Source organism: Mixophyes fleayi, chromosome 5 (genome assembly GCF_038048845.1).
Source record: "Mixophyes fleayi isolate aMixFle1 chromosome 5, aMixFle1.hap1, whole genome shotgun sequence".
Taxonomy (NCBI): domain Eukaryota; kingdom Metazoa; phylum Chordata; class Amphibia; order Anura; family Limnodynastidae; genus Mixophyes; species Mixophyes fleayi.
In genome coordinates, this window is record NC_134406.1 from 32,581,164 (window position 1) to 32,600,075 (window position 18,912).

General features: G+C 37.9%; 1 protein-coding gene across 1 annotated transcript in view; it reads left to right on the top strand.

Moving 5' to 3' along the window:
• GPR158 (G protein-coupled receptor 158) overlaps positions 1–18,912 on the top strand; it is a 214,279-nt gene that overhangs the window by 36,295 nt on the left and 159,072 nt on the right. Inside the window, exon 2 of the mRNA XM_075211974.1 lies at positions 469–574. Coding sequence (XP_075068075.1) covers positions 469–574 — 106 coding nt within the window. The remainder of the gene's footprint in view (positions 1–468; positions 575–18,912) is intronic.

Below are 18,912 nucleotides of genomic sequence, written 5' to 3' on the forward strand. Positions count from 1 at the left end.
ACAAGGGGATGTCAGTTTTCCCTCTTGCTACAGGGGCGAACAGTTCTAGTTGAACCTCTGGCTATTTTCTAATACTATGATTAATATGAATGATGCACCAACAACCAAGTTTAGGCCACTTACCCACTAGTGTTAGAAATCATTCCTTGACTAGCATGTTTTAATAAATAGAATATTAGAAGTCACTCTGGATTTCTGTGACCTGTATAAACACACTTGACCTGCAGTCTCCTGTTTGTATATAGTTCAGAGCTACTTGGTGACTTCTAATATCTTTAGAATTTACATTAGGGTGCGCATTATTCCATATGTAATCGGCAGCAGAGGTAGGAAATTTGTGGTGTTCTTGCTTTTGCCACAACAGCTGCAGAGACACAGCATGACTACACCTAAGCTAAAGTATAGCACGTACAACATATTTTATACAATTAACCATAACATTAAAACATAAATCTTTTTATTTTGCAGGGGAGTAATTAAAGTGGATGTAAACCTGCAAAAAACGGACATCGATCAATGCTCAAATGATGGATGGTTTTCTGGCACTCACAGATGTCAACACAACAGCTCAAAGGTAAGAAATGCTGACATACAGATGCAAAAATACAAATGTGTATTGTTCATTCAACTATTGTCTGAATCTTGTGCTGCAAAGTGTTTGATTCAACTGTTGGACACTTAAAATGTTAAATGTACATATCTGATCATTTGCATTTGTTTTATATTTTAGTAGTTGCATTTGCTTTATACAGCCAACTCCTAAACATCCAGGCAGTTATTTCTTCAAGACAACAGTACAACACATGAAGTTGGTTAAGGTGACTAAGCTCCCTACAAACAATATATAATTAGGTCCAAACCAGATTAGACTCTTGGGTAATACAGTTTACATGCTAGCCAGAGCAACTTGTCCTGCACTGAGGAATTCAAAGAAGAATGGAACAGGCTGTCTGTAGGTGGATGTTCTGTGACATTAGATGTCTGTGTCATTCTATAAAACCTCAGAGGGTGAAGCTTTAAGTCAAAAAGCTGCCATGTAAATGACATTGCTAGACTTTTATTTTCTCCTTGTGGGGTGGCTTCTACGCAAAACATATTTGTTATACTCCTTCAGATCAGTGAAGATTTGGTCACATACATCGGTGGCAGCACATTGGACTAGTGATTAGCACTTCTGCCTCACAACGCTGGGGTCTTGAGTTCAGTTCCCGACCTTGGCCTTATCTGTGTGGCATTTGTATGTTCTCCCCTTGTTTGCGTGTGTTTCCTCCGGGTGCTCCGGTTTACTCCCACACTCGAAAAACATACTAGTAGGTTAATTGGCTGCTATCAAAATTGACCCTAGTCTGTGTGTATTTAGACTGTTAGACTGTAAGCTCCAATGGGGCAGGGACTGATGTGAATGAGTTCTCTGTACAGCACTGTGGAATCAGTGGCGCTATATAAATAAATGGTGATGATAACGACGGGTAGTTATTCAGGCACTGAACTGACTGCAGTGCATTGTGTTACCCTCTGCACATATTGTTGGAAAGAAGACCCCACACACATAGCAATGAGGGTCAATTTCAATCCATTTTTCTGCCATACCTGATCACATCTGATCCTAAAAGTTTGGATTTTGATGGGGCACAGCTTTAGGGCACACATGGGACAGTAGTTGCACAATTTAGTCAAACTGACTGAACTGATCAACCATATATTTAATGCTGTGTGGACAGCATTAAATATATTAGATAAATATATTTTAGTGAACGGGAAATATTAATTCCAGCACTTAGTGATCTGGACTTTAGTCAACCTTCCTCTAACTGTACGCATAGTACAGCCCAAACTTCAGTGTCTGCTGAGTAATCCGCTGAACATTTCTGGAAAAGAAAATTCCACAGAAAAGGAAATACTGTAGGTACATATATTATCTGCAATGGTTTGAAGAATGATCTTATTCTTAACAGTAGATATTACCAGTAAGTAGACATTTATATCAAATAGTTATAAAATGATCTGACTTCAGCGACTGCAGACCCAGATTGCATCTGCTCATCCATCAAACGTCAGACGAGCTGAGATGTCCCGTTGACTTCAGGGGAAGACTTTAGCTGAAAATGTTGTGAATGAGTTGTAAGATTTATGATCCTCTATAATATTTTTTTCCCAACAGGGTTTATAACTAATAATGAAAGTAACGGAAACTTTGCATAACAAGCCTGTTTTATGGTTTTATTTTAGGTGTTTTTTCTTAATCCCTATGAAAATTAGAATAGTGTTCATTGAGTATTGTGCTCGATGGAAGCGATCTAATTATATTTTTCTTTTAATGCACAATATATGCTTCTGTTTCATCTTGTTTTTTGAGACTAATTAAACTCAGCATGTTTTAGGACTCCTGTAGTGTCCTGAAAACTCCTGCAATCAAGAGAATAGGGCTGACAAGTCCAATTTTCCTATTATTTGTGACCTTCGAACATACCAGCAGCAAAAAAATGAATATACTTCATTTTGATATAAATGTTGATGCTATCAAATGCAAACTTAGAATTAAGGTGCCTTTAAAAGTAATTTAAAAGCTTTTTTGTTAGAGTGGAACTAAACATAAAGCATGAATAAATGAAAAAGATACAATAGGATGTCTGTAGTTTTGTTAACAAGTATATGGGGCTGGCCTATTTCCCTTCACCCTACAGCAAAAATAACAATCTACATCTTTCAAGCCATATACTAGCGGATCTGGTCATTAGACTTGATGGCAGATAAAACGGATCTGTGTATGCTTTTGTTACACACATTTGGGTCCAAATTGATCAGATTCAAATTGTGGGTATCAACTACTCCCAATCGACATTTGAAAGATACCAACCAGCTTTTGATCGTTATTGCTTTTAGTTTTAGGCTCACACACTCATGTAGAGTTGACGTATGTCTGTTCTTTTTATGCATTTCCGCACCATTATGTTTGGAAAGGTGGAGGGAGTTTGGCCAGCAAGCGTAGGCCAAGTAGAGTATGATGATGACGATTGACAACACTAGCTAGCCGCTCCTGTTGAGCTGATTATACCTTAAAACTTTCCATTCAATTATACATAATTCATTAGTGTCCCTATATTATATGAAGTTGGGGCTGTCCTTTTGCATTAATTAACGGATATTTCCGGTTGGATTGTGGCAGGAAAGCAGATTCCCTTCGATTTTTAAAGGAGAAAACATCAAATGTTTGTATTTCATTTAATTCGTGTTTTTATTTTGTTATAAAGATCCACCCACACAGGAGAAAAATTCTGTACGTTCCCTGACATACAAATCTATAAATCTGCACCAAAGATCAAAACCAAGAATGCTCAAAGAATTATTCACTTTTTGACACCCTCGTTATGGGGTTTCACCACCCTTTACCTGAAGCCAGGAACTGAAACACTCTGTTTATGACAAAGCAGCTGCTGTAACATACAGAGTAGCAACACTTCATCCATTGATTCAGCGAACAAGGACACAATGAAGATATGAACCTGTCATCTGATTGGATGGCTGCTCCTTCTGTATAATCACTTGCTGCACTCATTTCTCATTCTGTAATGGCTGAATGAATCAGGATGGAATAGTGAAGTATTTCTGCTCTAAAAACTTCTGAAGTTAGTAGATGGGGTTCCAGAGAATAGCCTTCCAGCATATAGCTAAGGGAGTTGAGACAAACATAATATCTTGAAAAGAGAAAATGTTGGAGGACAATAATTGTAAGCCTTGTTCAAATATGTCTTGATTAGTTTAATGTGAGATATCTGTCACAATATTTATGCTGAATTCACCACCGACTGGTATTGGCGGTAGTAAACAGGGAGGTGCAGAGTCTAACGCACCCCTGGTATTCACCAGGGACCCCCGCAAGGAGGTATGGACTTGGCTGCTTGAGGTGCACAGGTTGCGGTCTCTGAGTTAGTCACCAATGCGGTCACAATATGAACAGGAATGGTCGAACAGTCCGGGTCAATGCCAGCCAAAAGGATGATCCAGAGAAGGGTCAGAGGAAGACAAAAATCAAACCAGAACGGGCAATGCAGTACTAGGGACAAAAAGAGAAAGAAGTCCAAGAGTCAAGCCAACGGTCAGGAGCCAAAGCACAGATGCAGGATACAAGTGACAGAAACACTGCAGCTGGTGTGAACCAATACTCTGGCACCAGCCTGCTGTAGGGAGGTTCCTGAAATAAGGGGTAGGTGTCCTTGATAGGTGGGAAACAGATTTGATAGTTAGGTACAGCTGATTGCTGATAGAAACAAGGGAGAGCGTCCTGTTGCCTAGTAACTGGTCAAGGATGTCACTGTGAATGCGTGTGCTGCGAAACCCAGAAGAGTGTCTCTAGCACCGAGGGGAAGTGCGGGGACAGCGCTTGACAATATCTACTTTAAACACTGTCTGGGTTATTTATTAACATTGCTCAACGGGCTGCAAGGTGCATCTGCTCTAAAATCAAAATAGCCAATTAGTAACTAGGTTTATTTGTCTAGTGTCATTTATGCTGGTCACAGATTCTGCGATATAGGCTATTGGCCTGATAGCACAGTGGATGCCCAGATGCCCAGTAATAAATCTAGCCACATGGCCATATCTCATCCAACTTGGCCACCTATATAAATGCCGAAATTAAATACATACTGATTCTATCGCTCGACATTCGACAATGAAGCATATATGCTGTTGTTAATATTAGTAAACCATTGTCTAAGTAGATAAAATAATCAGTACATGAGAAAATAAGTTAAAGTCTATTAAAATAGCTCCTGCTTCATTTTTTGATATTAGTATTATGTGATTTGTTAGGATCTAGATCTATAATGGACTCATTAATTACGTGGGGTCATTTTAAGATAGTGCATTACTCAACATCACCTTACAGAACCAGGCAAGTATCAACAGCTTGACTACATAATCATGTATAACCAAGGTTATGGAATCACTTTACCTGGGACAGGTTACCATGGAAACACGGTTCACATGCTGTGGGAAAATATCCTAATGTGCAGAATTGTCTGTTTATTCAGCAAAATAAGGTCAGAAAGAATTTAAGAATGAAGCCTTACTGAACTGATCATAAGCAAAGCATTGATGAAATATAAAAAAAAACAGTTCATTTTTGTTCTTGACATGTTATATAAGTTCTTTTTTTAAAATTCGGCTTTTAGTTTATTATATCATTAGAATTAAATGGTTTATCTATTAAGTTTGTTGTATGCATTGCATATACCAAATGTAAAGAAACTTACTCTCATTATCAGTTTGCAACATAATATTAAACCTAATAATATAACCTAATATTAACCATTCCATTAGCTATTAACAATAGTAATAAGAGTCTACATCATCATGAATAGGATGATGTTTATCTGTGCCAATGCAGTCAAGGGGGTATACATTTACTAAACTGTGGGTTTGAAAGAATGGAGATGTTGCCTATAGCAACCAATCAGATTTTAGCTGTCATTTTGTAGAATGTACTAAATAAATGATAACTGGAATCTGATTGGTTGCTATAGACAACATCTCCACTCTTTCAAACCAGCAGTTTAGTAAATATACCCCAAGGATGTTTCCATTTGACGAACCCAGACAGTTAACATTAGGAGTTAATGAGTGTTAATTAATAAGGTGTTAAAGGGGTTCTATTAACAAGAGTATAAATGCAGTTAAGGAGTAAAGTGTCTTTAATGTCTGATTTAGACCTTGACCATTATGACTAATTTGAACTATGCCTAAAGCAGGTACCCAGGCTAATGCATGACGAGAGTGTGTCTATTCTATCTGGCATTGCTAAAGACAAGGAAGGCCAGATCCACAGTATCCTACTTCCAACAGTCCTTTATCACGCCTGACCCGTCAACCCAGTTTTCCAGGACAGAATAACATTATATCGAGCTAACCTGTATTTAAGTTATAGTCACCTATTCCCTCACAAAGTTGTCAATTAAAATCATTGGAAAAACCCATTAAAATAACTGATGCCCATTTCTTAAGAGACATTTTACTTTGCACTCACACCTATGATTTGAGAAACATTGCTTAAGATGTCCCCAGAGCTTGATTTAGATCTGCTAGATCAGTAGATTTGTAGATGGTGGCAGCACAATCTGACAGGCCGCTCATTTCCTGGACGCAATACACATAAGACTTTTTTTCCTTTCATCAGCAAAATAAAATAAACTGAGGAAATCAGGGAAAATCAAGATGTAAGTTTGACTGACATGGGAGCAAATTGTGTAGATTAGTAACTACACTTTCTGCAGGACAGGGTAGGACAAGCAAAGCTACAGAATGTACAGGGTGGGACTAGTGAATGGGGTGGGGAGAGGTGCCAATGGTTGCCTGCTATAAGGCTGCAGGGATGTAAATCTAGCCCTGGTGCTCCTCCTTACCACAGACCTGAGGCCGTGGTTATGATTTTTGGGGGCTCCATAGCAAAATTTTGAAGTTGCCCCCTAGGGCCACTCCCCTCACTCAAGCTGGTTGCCCACCTCCTCTTCCTTCGCCACTGTGCCCCCTCTACACTTCATGCTCAAAGAGGAAGGGACCACCAGGGGGATTACTTTCCCCTCTGAGCTGAATAAATCAACGTTCACACATCATGAGCTCATTAAGAAGGGATCAAAGCAATACTACATAGGCTGGAGCAATATAGGACCAGGACTTACCAAGACCTCTCAGCTGCTGGGCTCTAAAAGAGCTACTACCCCTGCTAATCCAGTTGTTACTCCCCTGGCTTAGACATATTGGGCCTGATTCATTGAAGAATGTAAGCCAAAAGAATGAGTACGTTTCCTCCTGGACAAAACCATGCTACAATGCAAGGGGTGCAAATTAGTTTATTATTTTGCACATAAGATATATGCTGTCTGTTTTTTCATGTAGCACACAAATACTTGGTACCTTATATTAAACACTGAAATATAAAGTTGATCTAGAACATGCTTTACCCCAATTATAAATCTGTCCTCACATTTTAAATTTGTCTCCCCCTCCAAAACAACATGGTTTTGCCAAGGTTCAAAGTTACTCATATTTTTTGCTTTACCTTCCTTAATGAATCAGGCCCATTATAACACCCGAGGTAGCTCCAGAGACAAGTAGGTGTTTTCTCCCCTCAGCTGTGGGGTCCCTTTACAGTGACTTCCCCTGTAGTTATACCCCATCATGATATGATAGTCTGAGATAGCTCCTGAGCGAGGTAGGAGGGAATTATCTACCAACGCATTCTACTTTGTTATATTGAATGTCTAGAATTATTTTACTCTAAGTGTAAAATAGTGCTCCATGACCTCACTACTTCTAATGTAATGAACCTATGCACCAAGGGGCCGTTTCAAGATAAATTATATAAATGTATATGTATATATGTATATGTGTATATATATATATATATATATATATATATATATATATATATATATATATATATATACATATTTACACACACACGCGCGCACACACACACACACACACACATATATATATATATATATATATATATATATATATATATATATATATATAATTCTATCAAGTTCACCCATATAATTGAGTCTCAAGTACCCTATACTCAGCAATGAATTCTTATTTGAACTAGGAAATGAAAAATATCATTTGTGCCAAGTGGGGATATAAGGTTGATTCACACAGTATATTTTTTTCTGTTTCTATTTCAAAGAAAAGAAAATATAATATCACACAGCATTAGAATTATAGGACAGATAATAGTTCATGCAGCAGACTATTTCCCAGGAGAGGACCTGAATGTGTAAATCTAGATCACTGGCCTTTGCAAGGTCATAGTAATGCATTAGCTCTGCTCTCTGAAAAGGGGTTTGTGCTAACATCTTATAAGAAATGATATTTCACCATTATAAAACGCATATAAACATTTAGAAAATCATGATTAATACAAGGGTAAATGTTGATATTATATTTTAAGTTGGAAGGGTCTGTTTGTGCCTTTCAATGAGCGACAATGACATTTACATGTTTCCAGCCACATTTGAAATAAGTGTACTGTCTATGCTGAGACTAAGGAAATTGAAAACATTAACAGTAAGGGGGGTTTATGTATTGAAAATATTTGTCTCCTACTTGCATTGAAGGCAGCCATTTTATTGGCTGGAATTTGGCTTCATACCATGTCAGTAGTTTCTAGTGAACGGAAAGGTTGAATATTATTCAAAGATCATTGGTTCTAAGTTCAGGGATATAATGTGTGTAATTAGCTTATCACACAACGCGTTTCATTGCGTTTTTGGAACTTTTTCAAGGGATGTGCAAGTTATACAAGTGAATGTGAAGAGATGTAATAAAAACTTACAAACATACAAAAGTGATATATAAAAGCCCTGATGTCACCTCACTCTCATAAGTAATTTAAGATTTAATGGGGCTAAACTAGGCAGACTTTTAGGAGTGAAATGTAAGAATAGAAATTAATGAAAGGGAGTCCTAATGTGATAAGAATTTACATGTTTTCACTTTTTTACCATGCACATTTTACGTAGTATCTGCAAATCTACAAATGTAGGTGCATTCCCATTGTACAGAGGTGTTTGCAAAGTGCAGGATGTGGACATCCACCATGAAATGAAGTAGGCAATCAATTAGGTGCACTAGCACAAATAAAAATACAGTGTGGGCCCACATATTTGGAAGCTTGAAAGTTACCCATAGGCAGGAGCAGGCTGGGCTGTGGGGCAGAGGGCATCTGCCCAACGGGTCGGTCCCATAGTGGGTCACCTTGTGCTTGGTCACTGGCCATCTGCATTTTTTTCCCTTAAAAATGTTCCTGATAGGCTGCTGAGTGGAGTCTTGCCTCGGGCTAAAATTTGCCAGCCCTTTCCTGCTCATAGGGCTATATTTGCTAAACTGCTGGATTGAAAAAGTGGAGATGTTGCCTACAGCAGCCAATCAGATCATTTTGCAGACTGTACTAAATGCATGATAATCGAAATCTGATTGGTGGCTATAGGCAACAACTCCGATTTTTGAAACCTGCAGTTTATTAAATATACCCCATATTGTCTTTACTAAAGTTCTCCATTATGGCGCGCGCTCCATTTCCGCCAGCTCAATTAAATAATCCCATTCTGCAAAATTAAATCTCATTTTTAAATTTCAATGCAAAACTAGGCAACCTTTGCACCTAATCCAAATTTAGCAAGGAATGCTGCAGACCTACCCAACTCTCCCCCTTTGCATTCCTGCTGATGCTACCATCTTTGCCTGCAAATCCATGTGCTTCCCAGTAAAAAAAAGGTTGATTTTGTGGAAAAATAGAGACATAATGTGATGACTCTTACTGTTTATGTGAGAAGAAACAAGGTTATATATATTACTATATACTAAATTTATTTACACAAATAAAGTGTTTCTTTAAACTCCCAGACTTTAATATTATATTACCTTTTAATAATTAATATTCTGTCAATGTACTATGTATATACTTATCCGCCACAACATTAAAACTACTAACAAGTGAAGTAAATAACTTTGATTATCTTGTTACAATGGCACCCGTCAAGGGCTGGGATTTATTAGGCAACAAGTGACTAGACAGTTCTTGAAGTTGTTGGAAGCAGGAACAATGGACAAGTGCAAGGATTTGAGCGCCTTTGACAAGGGCCAAATTGTGATGGCTAGATGACTGGGTCAGAGCATCTCCAAAACGGCAGGTCTTGTGGGGTGTTCCTGGTATGCAGTGACTAGTACCCACCAAAGTGGTCCAAGGAAGGACAGCTGGTGAACCGACAACAGGGTAATTGTCGCCCAAGGCTCATTACTAATGGAGGACTGTTAGTAAACTAAACCGAGTAATTATGTCTTAGAATGTATGACATTATTGCTGTATTCTGGGTAAGCTGAGGGGACTTGAAGCAGAGCAGGTTCAGTGCCTACAAAGCTGTTTTAACTATTTAGTTCATCTCCATGTGATCATTTATCTGCATAAAGTTTCCTTTCATGAATCCAAACTTTGACAAATTATTAGGAATGTTTAAAATTTGCCAAAATTCAGTGAATACCAAACCAAGCTCAATCTATCACCTATCTCTTCTATAGAACTGAGCTACATTATATAATTGAAGTGTTTGCACATCAATAAATCTCTCTTGCCTATATTCTGTTCTATTGCCGTGTTGAGAGTGCACGGGGAACTTCTTTAGTTGGCACCACTATAAAATGGGTAGGGAGAGGAAAGCCTGTGTACAGATTTGTTGGTAATGATATGTAAGAACATCATGGATGAAATAACTGAACATGATCCCCATTGCTATTTGGATACATCACAAGAGCCGTTTACATAGGGCTCTGTAATAAACCCTTCTCGTTGCGGAAACTAATAATAATAGTTTATATTTTACCTCTATGCTTTTTATGTTTTGGTTTTGGAATTAGCTGTCCTAAACTTTTCAACCTTCAGACAACTTGATTGGATTGTACATGGCCTCTTAATAAATAAGTCAGATGAAATAAAAAGAAGATATGAAGATAAAGCAATGTATATTTGAAGGCATGTACAATTCCGTAAATTAAAGCTGTCTGACGCTGGAAAATCCAAGGTCCAATGGAGCAATCATTACTATTAATAAATACACCATACTCTCCGGCCGCATATAATGAAAAAAAGATTGTATTTCTGTTGGAAATGTTTATGTGGATAGAATTCAAATGCAATCTGCTGTTAAAAAGAAGCATACATGGGATGCTAAAGCTGTTTACAAATAAAGGAGTGTGTATAATCATCTCTACGGTTCTGTTATTCAGCCCCGACCTAATGGAGAAATTATCTCAGCGAGAGGCAGAGAACTGTAGAAAGTGCAAAAGAGGAATTACTGCACTAAACTAACTTAATGCGCTCAAGTAGTTTTCTGGCACCCTGGTTTGGCAGATAATGGTTTCTGACTGCGGTTTCCTTTGGAGAAGAAAATACATACACTAGTCTTCCATGTATAACCACCCACACTTGCAGTGCATTATTTTCTGCCTGTAGCTATAATGTGGTTATAAGTACATGGCATACGTACAAGAAGGCAACGCTAAAATTACACATTTAGTTTCACAAAACAGCTACATACAAATACTCAGCATGCAATGCTTTCTCTGGAAGGCATTTATACAAGATACTAATAACCTCCTAATGAAGTAACAAGGTATTTGTAGTACAAAACAAGTCTCTGAAAATTGCAGTCTAGACAAGTGCTGGAATTTCTCTCAATTTAATGTGGACATAACGGGCCTGAATCATTAAGGAGAGCAAAGCAAAAAAAAGAAAAGGAGTAAGTTTGCTCCTGGACAAACCATGTTACAATACAAGGGGTGCAAATTAGTATATTATTTTGAACATAGTTGAATACAACCTGTTTTTTCATGTAGCACACAAATACTTAATTTATACATTGCAATTTAAAATTGATCTAGGACCCCGACTATAAACTTGATCGAACATTTTAAATTTACCTCCTCTTGTGCAGGAAAGAAAAGACAATAACACTGTGCGCTTTATGCTACAGATGACAACAGAATGGTACTGAGATATTGGAATGATACGGGATGAAGACACATGGGAAACAAAATAAGAGGACACGTATAGGAAAGCGGATTATGGGGCATATGGGAAGGAATGTTAAGTATAGGGATGTTTCATAGAACACATACACACGAAGATCAGAGACACATTAATAGATTTGTAATGGAAGTTAAAATAACTACACACAGATCAGTACACACACAAATATATATACACTTCCTCGTACTTTTCACACACTTTTCGTTATTAAACCTCGCCTTCTTCATTCTTTTTAAATCACACATAACCCTCACAGAATTACTCATCCAGCCGCCTGTTATAAATAGCCCACACTCACCATGGATATAGATATTTAATTCAAAGTATTTTACTGATAATACATATGTATCTGCAAATACACTGGCAAACTAGCATCTGAGAGGGGTTCATTGGTATCATTGTACAGTGTGTAAGATTATATGTTGTTGAGTATATCCAGTATATTGTAGCATTACTGTGTAGCATTACTGTGCATTGTGATCATCCATAGTTGTTATGAATTGTTAATGTTGTTTAAGTGGCAACGGACTAGAGTATATGTAAGTAGCACAGAAAAGTGTGCAAAGGTTGCAAGTCAACAATGAGGTTTCATAGGAAGCATACCGTGGTAGTGAGTGTATAGTAACATCTATATCACGCTCCTATTTCTGGAGATATAGAATACTGATCACATATTGTGCATGATTATTCGTGGTGAATATAGTTTAGTATTTATTATTGTTTATTATTATTATACTTTACTATTACTCCAATGTTTTTTTTAGAGTAATTCAATAGTTTCTGTCTAGTGGCTGAGTGCAAATAAGTCATGTCTTTTATTACTATATAAGATAATCTGCTATGCTGTATTGAATTTGTGCCCGCCGATAGCAATTCTGATAGTGATAAACATGGCCTCTTCAGATTTTTTTTCCAATGGCAGCAATTTCCTCAACACTTATATTTGTAGAATCAAATTTACGAAAGTTCCCAAATAGCCTAAGAAAATCATGCTCAATTGACTCCTGAAAGACGTTCAAGTCATCTAGTTTTGACAGCCTATAAATTAAAGTTAGCTATGAAAGATTTATGCGGAATGCCACTAGTCTGAAGACAACTATAGCTTATTGCCTGATTATCATAAAGGGATTTCATAGATTGTGCAACAAAAGTTCATGTTAACACTCGGACAATGTAGAGTTCATCTTCTGAGAACATGATGGAGGTAAGTCCGTGTCATCCTTAGCTGGGGTGGTATGGAAATGTGTGCAGCTAAGAGTTGGGGTGTATGAACACAGTTTCTATGGGCACATGCCTACTGTTTCCTTCCATTAAGTCTCCTGGGGGTAAATGTATCAAAGTGCGATTTTGCAAATCCAGCGATTTTCTCGGGAGAGTTGAAACTCGCCGATGTATGAAACTGAGATTTCATGCAAAATCGCCAGAGTTGTGCTTCTGTCAAAATCGCTATTTGCAAAATCGCCAGAGATCAAACCCCCGACTGTTTGCCACTGCAGCTATACAGCTCTCAAATGTATGAAGCTGCGAGTCAGCAAACTCAGGAGAGTTTGCTTCAAAAGACGCCAGATACAACACGCTGCTTGATAGCAGCGTGTTGTATAAACACATCACTGTTACACTGCCCTGGCAGTGTTAAAATGTAAATGAATAGATAAAAGTTTTAAAAAATAAAGTGTGGGGTCCCCCCGCTATTCATGCTTAACTCTAGTGCTGCCTGACTAGTGCTGGTCCCGTGAAAATCAGGGAAAAAATTTGCCCCCCCGATTTTCCCTTTACCAGCACTAGGCAAACCAGCCAGGGTTGGCGGCACTATAGCAGTGGGACACACAGCAGGGGTCCCCCTGCCATAATGACTAACCAACCGTAGACTGTTCAGCGCTGGGGTGGATTCCCTAGGGAGTGGGGTCCGCCAAAAAAAATGAGCGCCCCCCCCCCCAAAAAAAGAACTAGCCCAGTGCTGATAGCACTAGGGCTCTTCCTACTACCCCTGGGCGCTGGGTAGTATGGTAATAACAGCGCAAAAGAGTAAAAATAATAAACAGATGCCATTTTGTTTTGTGGAACTACAAGTCCCAGCCATCCAGGTTGCCAAAAACAGTGTGGCCATGCTGCTGCTTGTATAACTACAAGCACCAGCATACCCACGTCAGCCAGGGCATGTTGGCACTTGGAGAACCACAAGTGCCAACATGCCCTGACATCCCTGGCTGGTTTGCCTAGTGCTGGTAAAGTGAAAATCGGGGGGACCCCACGCAAATTTTTTCCCTGATTTTCACGGGACCCGCACTAGTCAGGCAGCACTAGGGTTAAGCATGAATAGAGGGGGGACCCCACGCTTTTTTTTTTTTTTCACTTTTATCTATTCTTTAACATTTTGACACAGGCAGTGTAACAGTGATGTGTTTACAACTCACTGATACAACACAGGAGAGTTTGCCAAACACAGGAGAGTTAGCTAATCTCAGGAGTGTTTACATCGCACCAAATCGCCAGAGATGACCAGCGATTTTGAACATCAGTGTCAAAATCGCAGCTTGATACATTTCAGTTTTTTTTTACTAAACTCGCGGGTAAACACCTGCGATTTTCCGCGATTTAAACACGCTGGCAAACTCGCACTTTGATACATTTACCCCCTGGATTCAAGTCCACTGAGTTCACATTCACACCTGCTGTCAATTTAATTTTGTTACACTTAATCAACACCTATCCTGTCCTCTGGCAGTTTTGATTACACTAGATCATCAACAGCATTATACACAACTACTGTTATTTTTACTTCCTCTGTTTATGCCCTACTATTGCCATCCGGGCTATTGGATCAGAATTAATTTCTAGTTCTATTCTTTACTATTTGCAGACTAATCCTAGTGATCACTTACTGTCTGCTGATTACTACACTTATTAATGGTTCAGCCGAGGTATCGACTAGCTGAATGCTGACCTGGATACTTCACATGGTTACTTCCACAGCAGAAGGGCTCAGAATGGTGATTTTAATTGGGACCATTGTCTTCACTCAGTGACACCCCATACTCCATGGGACAAGTGTGGGAGGAGCATGACAATGCAAATTGCACGAGCACGGCCCTGACCCCGATGCGCAAGGACGTGATTCGTGTTATCGTGCAACGGGGGCGAGGCCATAATGAAGAGATTTGCATCGAATTGCATACTCAAGGTACTGCCCACTTCAGGAAGGAGTGAACCTAAGAGGGTGACCTACTCAGCCGGTAGTCCGGGAGTCTCCCAGGCATTTCGGGAGAGTAGACTAGTATGCTTTATGCCTGTGAAATTCATCTATTTCAGTTCATATAAGCATATCTGGAAACAGTCCCCATGGGTTCTCCATATACTTGCAGGAGCCTTACTAACATGGAAAAGTAGGGACTGCAATAAAAATGCTTCTCAGGGTGTTCCACTGACATTAAATAGCAGATAGTTGTATGGTGTACAAATAACAGGGTGTCAAAAATTTTAATTAGTGGGATGGGTAAAGACAACTTACTTTCTCCATACTATAACCATAGTCCATCAGTTGTTATAACCTAGGTAGATTTTACAATTCTCACTATACAGCAGTAGTAATTTTGTTTGGTTCCACTGTAAGTTGATTCCGGGAATAGTGAAGATGGGCTCTCACGTGTTCCCTACAGCTAGCAGTCCCAGTAACAGAAGATGTGGCTGCTCCACCAGGCTGTGATATTCAGAATTCCATCTTAGTTCTGAGAAAGAACAACACACAGACATACAGTATATAGACTACATCAAGACAAAACCCTACCTGACTTCATAGCTCACACTTGCCAAGTGTTCCTAGAGTACCTAGCTTTCCTCCAATCAAAGATTTGGATACACTGTGCCTCTGCAATAAATAATGAAATATATTTATACATGAAGTCAATAATTGTATATTCATTGTCAGCATTTATGCAATGATATAGTTAGTCATTGTAGTGATAAAGGGCCTGATTTATTAAGGAAAGTTAAGCAAAAGTAAGCAAGTAAGGCAAAACCATGTTGCATTGGAAGGGGAGGTGAATTTAAAATGTGATGGCAGATTTATAGTTGGGGTAGGGCATGTCCTAGATCAACTTTAAATTTCAGTGTACAAATAAGCTATCAAGTACTTGTGTGTTACATGAAAAAAAGCCAGTATTTTCCTCATTTGCACCCCTTGCATTGCAACATGATTTTGTCCAGAAAACTTGAGTAAGAAAACTTACTCAAATTTTTGCTTAACTTTTGATGATAATTCCTTGACTGTTTCTTCCCTGATTTTTGCAATAACGTAGAGAACCCATTCAAAAAGTGTGACCCAAGTAGGTAGGGACTGATGTTAGAGAACATACAGACAGGGAAGATGGGTGCATCAAGTACAAAGCAGTTGTATGGATGCCAGATTTAATTTTAGGCTCCTGCTCCGTTTCTTTTCTGGTTCTATCTGTAAGGAACATCCTGACATTGACATTGTGCCCATGTTAATTGTTTTATCTTTTGTCAGCGACAGCGGATACAGCACAGTAGTGCTAATTTTTACTTGACAAAATTTAAAAAGAAATCATTTAATGTAATGAGAAAAATCTGAGCTTTCCAAAAAAAAAAAAAAAAGTTACAATTGTGTCACTGTTATCTCTACTGTGCAGTGAGGTAGAATCCTTGTTCTCTGCAAAATAATGATTTACTAGTATGGAAAAGGGATTAGCGATTTACATAAGAAGGGAAGTTGGCAGGATAGTATGATGCTAAAATAGGTTATATTCTGTTCCACTTAGGAAACTGTTACCAAAAAATTAATTGAAAACGATTGCCAGGAAACAGCTTATTTTACATATAGCAAAAAAACAACGATATTTCAGCACAAGGACGTTTGGGAACTCTTGGCAGTTGTGTTCTTGCAAATGATAACATGGAAATAAAAACATATTGAGCTTTTCTCATTATTTATACAATTGTACCTCAAGTTGTACCCATCTGGATTATGTCCAGGTTCTTTGCAGTTTCAGAGAATACAGTATTGTACAATTCAGTCCTCTTACATTTGCACGTTCAAACAGAATGTGGAACAAGGTTTTCTTGCAGGTGGAAGTTACGTGAAGTGTACTCGTTAGTAGATCAGGCCTATAGTATATCGTCATGGGTCAATGAGTCACTAAAAAGAATCATGAATCAATTTAAACATTTTCATTTTTAGAATTTGTTAAAATGAGTTTGAGAGTATTGTTGATAGTCACATCATTCACAATAATATATTGTAAAAACATTATACATTAAGGATAGTAAGGCAAATATGGAAGAAAAAGCAACACATTTCTGCTCTTTCCCCCACATTCTTCCCAAGTTTTGTTAACCAACAACTGGTGTTTTAAACCGACGGATCAACTGATTGATTTCCAGATTTACGGATATATTTTGGCAAAATTCATTGGCATGGTCACAAATAAAACTTTGACCATTTTGCTCACCTCTGATCATTTCTAAAAGAGAAAGGTCTTTAGAAATGGTAAATATTTAGTTGTAGACCAATGTTAAACATTCAGCAGTTTTGTGCTTTCATAGTGGCACATTGGTTTTGTGACTATAGCAGCTCAGGTGATGGGTTACTGACAATGCCTAGCCATATACTCTCTAATATTGCTTGCGATATTAACTGTTACTGAATCATTACGTCAGTGTGTAAGTTTTTTTTACGGCGTCTTTGTGCAGATCTGTAAATGAAGCAGAGTAACTAAATAACAAGTATGGACTTTCTTTTTAATATATATGACAGGCCTTGTGAACATCAATTTCTACATGAATACTAAAAAATATATTCTCAGCGACCAAGTATAATAGAATCCATTCTGTCATGTGAGATCACAAAATACAATAGTTAGAGGATAATAATACTGATAATATTGTAATAATAATGAATATGCAATAAAGTATTGAATGTTTATATCTCTATTTTATGGGAAAGAATTGCATCATTGAACATTTTCCTCTATTCCTTTATTATTTTACTCAGATTTTAACTTTTTGTGTTCTGATTTGACTGATTGGATTCTATTATACTTGCCATGAGACTGAGAATATATGTCTAAGTATTTCTCTTAGCTCTATCAAATGCAGTTGGCAGTTGGTCAGCTTTGCTTCACTGCCAAATGGTCTTGTTTCGGCAATGACAATCTGGTGCAGCTGCTAAGTTTGGTTAGTTGGCCGCGCATGGACCAACCCCACCACTTGGCCAAAGCGACATGGTAACCATCTAATTTAGCCACCCACAATGGATAAGAGACAAGCATTCAATCACTTCCTGGCTACATACGGGCATAAGATCACAGCACACACAAGAAAATATCAGTCATCTTTTGACCACATTTATAGACATACCCAGAATGATCTGAAATATTCCTATCAGATCATACATGTTTTGGCGCTAGATACACTGCATTCTTGTTATTAATACTAGTAAAAAGCAAAAGCAAACAAAATAAATAAGAAATATCATCTTCAAACTTTTCCTGTGTTTTGCGGATAGATATAACTATCATTAGCAGTGGAGGAACCGTTCTCAATTCAACATTCAAGCAATGGCAAATGTGTTCCTGTTTCTCCCAAAAGCCTGTTCATTAAAATCTCTCTTGTATTCTTTCATGGACCATTAGTTAGCAATAGAAAACCGCCCATTAGGGAAATGAGGAAGTTGCTAAATATATTCAACACACAAGACAGAAAAAAAAATGCTAAAACTCCTTCAGTGTTTTGTTGAGTATTTTATTCATCATTTGTTTAAATAACGCCATTATATCAAATATGTTTGTTTTTAAGACTGTAACCTTCTGTAACCATTCTGTTTTCTATTACATATGTCTGATTCCTCAACCGAATTTCGAGAACATTGGAAAAGCAAGTAAATATTCAACATTATGGAAAAACTCATTTGTAGTAACTCTTTCAATGTTTTTCAAGTATTGGTGTTAGTTTATGCCTAAAATGGTATTTAAGCACATACATGTGTCAATTAATTAATTCAGTATGCAAATAGGAAACCGTTTTTTAGAAGAAGTAATTTGGGAAATTACATTTACATGGCTGAGGTAATAATTTTTACCCAAAGGTTATTCAGAACACAACAGGGGTAGTGAAAAGAAGGAATTGCACCTTACAGGTTAACGGTTTAATTTTTAGGGCCCATCAGTGTAGGTTAGGGGTTTTCTCTCAACACTTTAATTACACTGAAACAATGAAATAGGTGGTGGAGTTTTAAGCTTGTCCCCATATCTCCATCCTCTTTTGTGTGGGACGACTGCCAATTGACTAGGTTTGGGAAAAGTCAATTATAC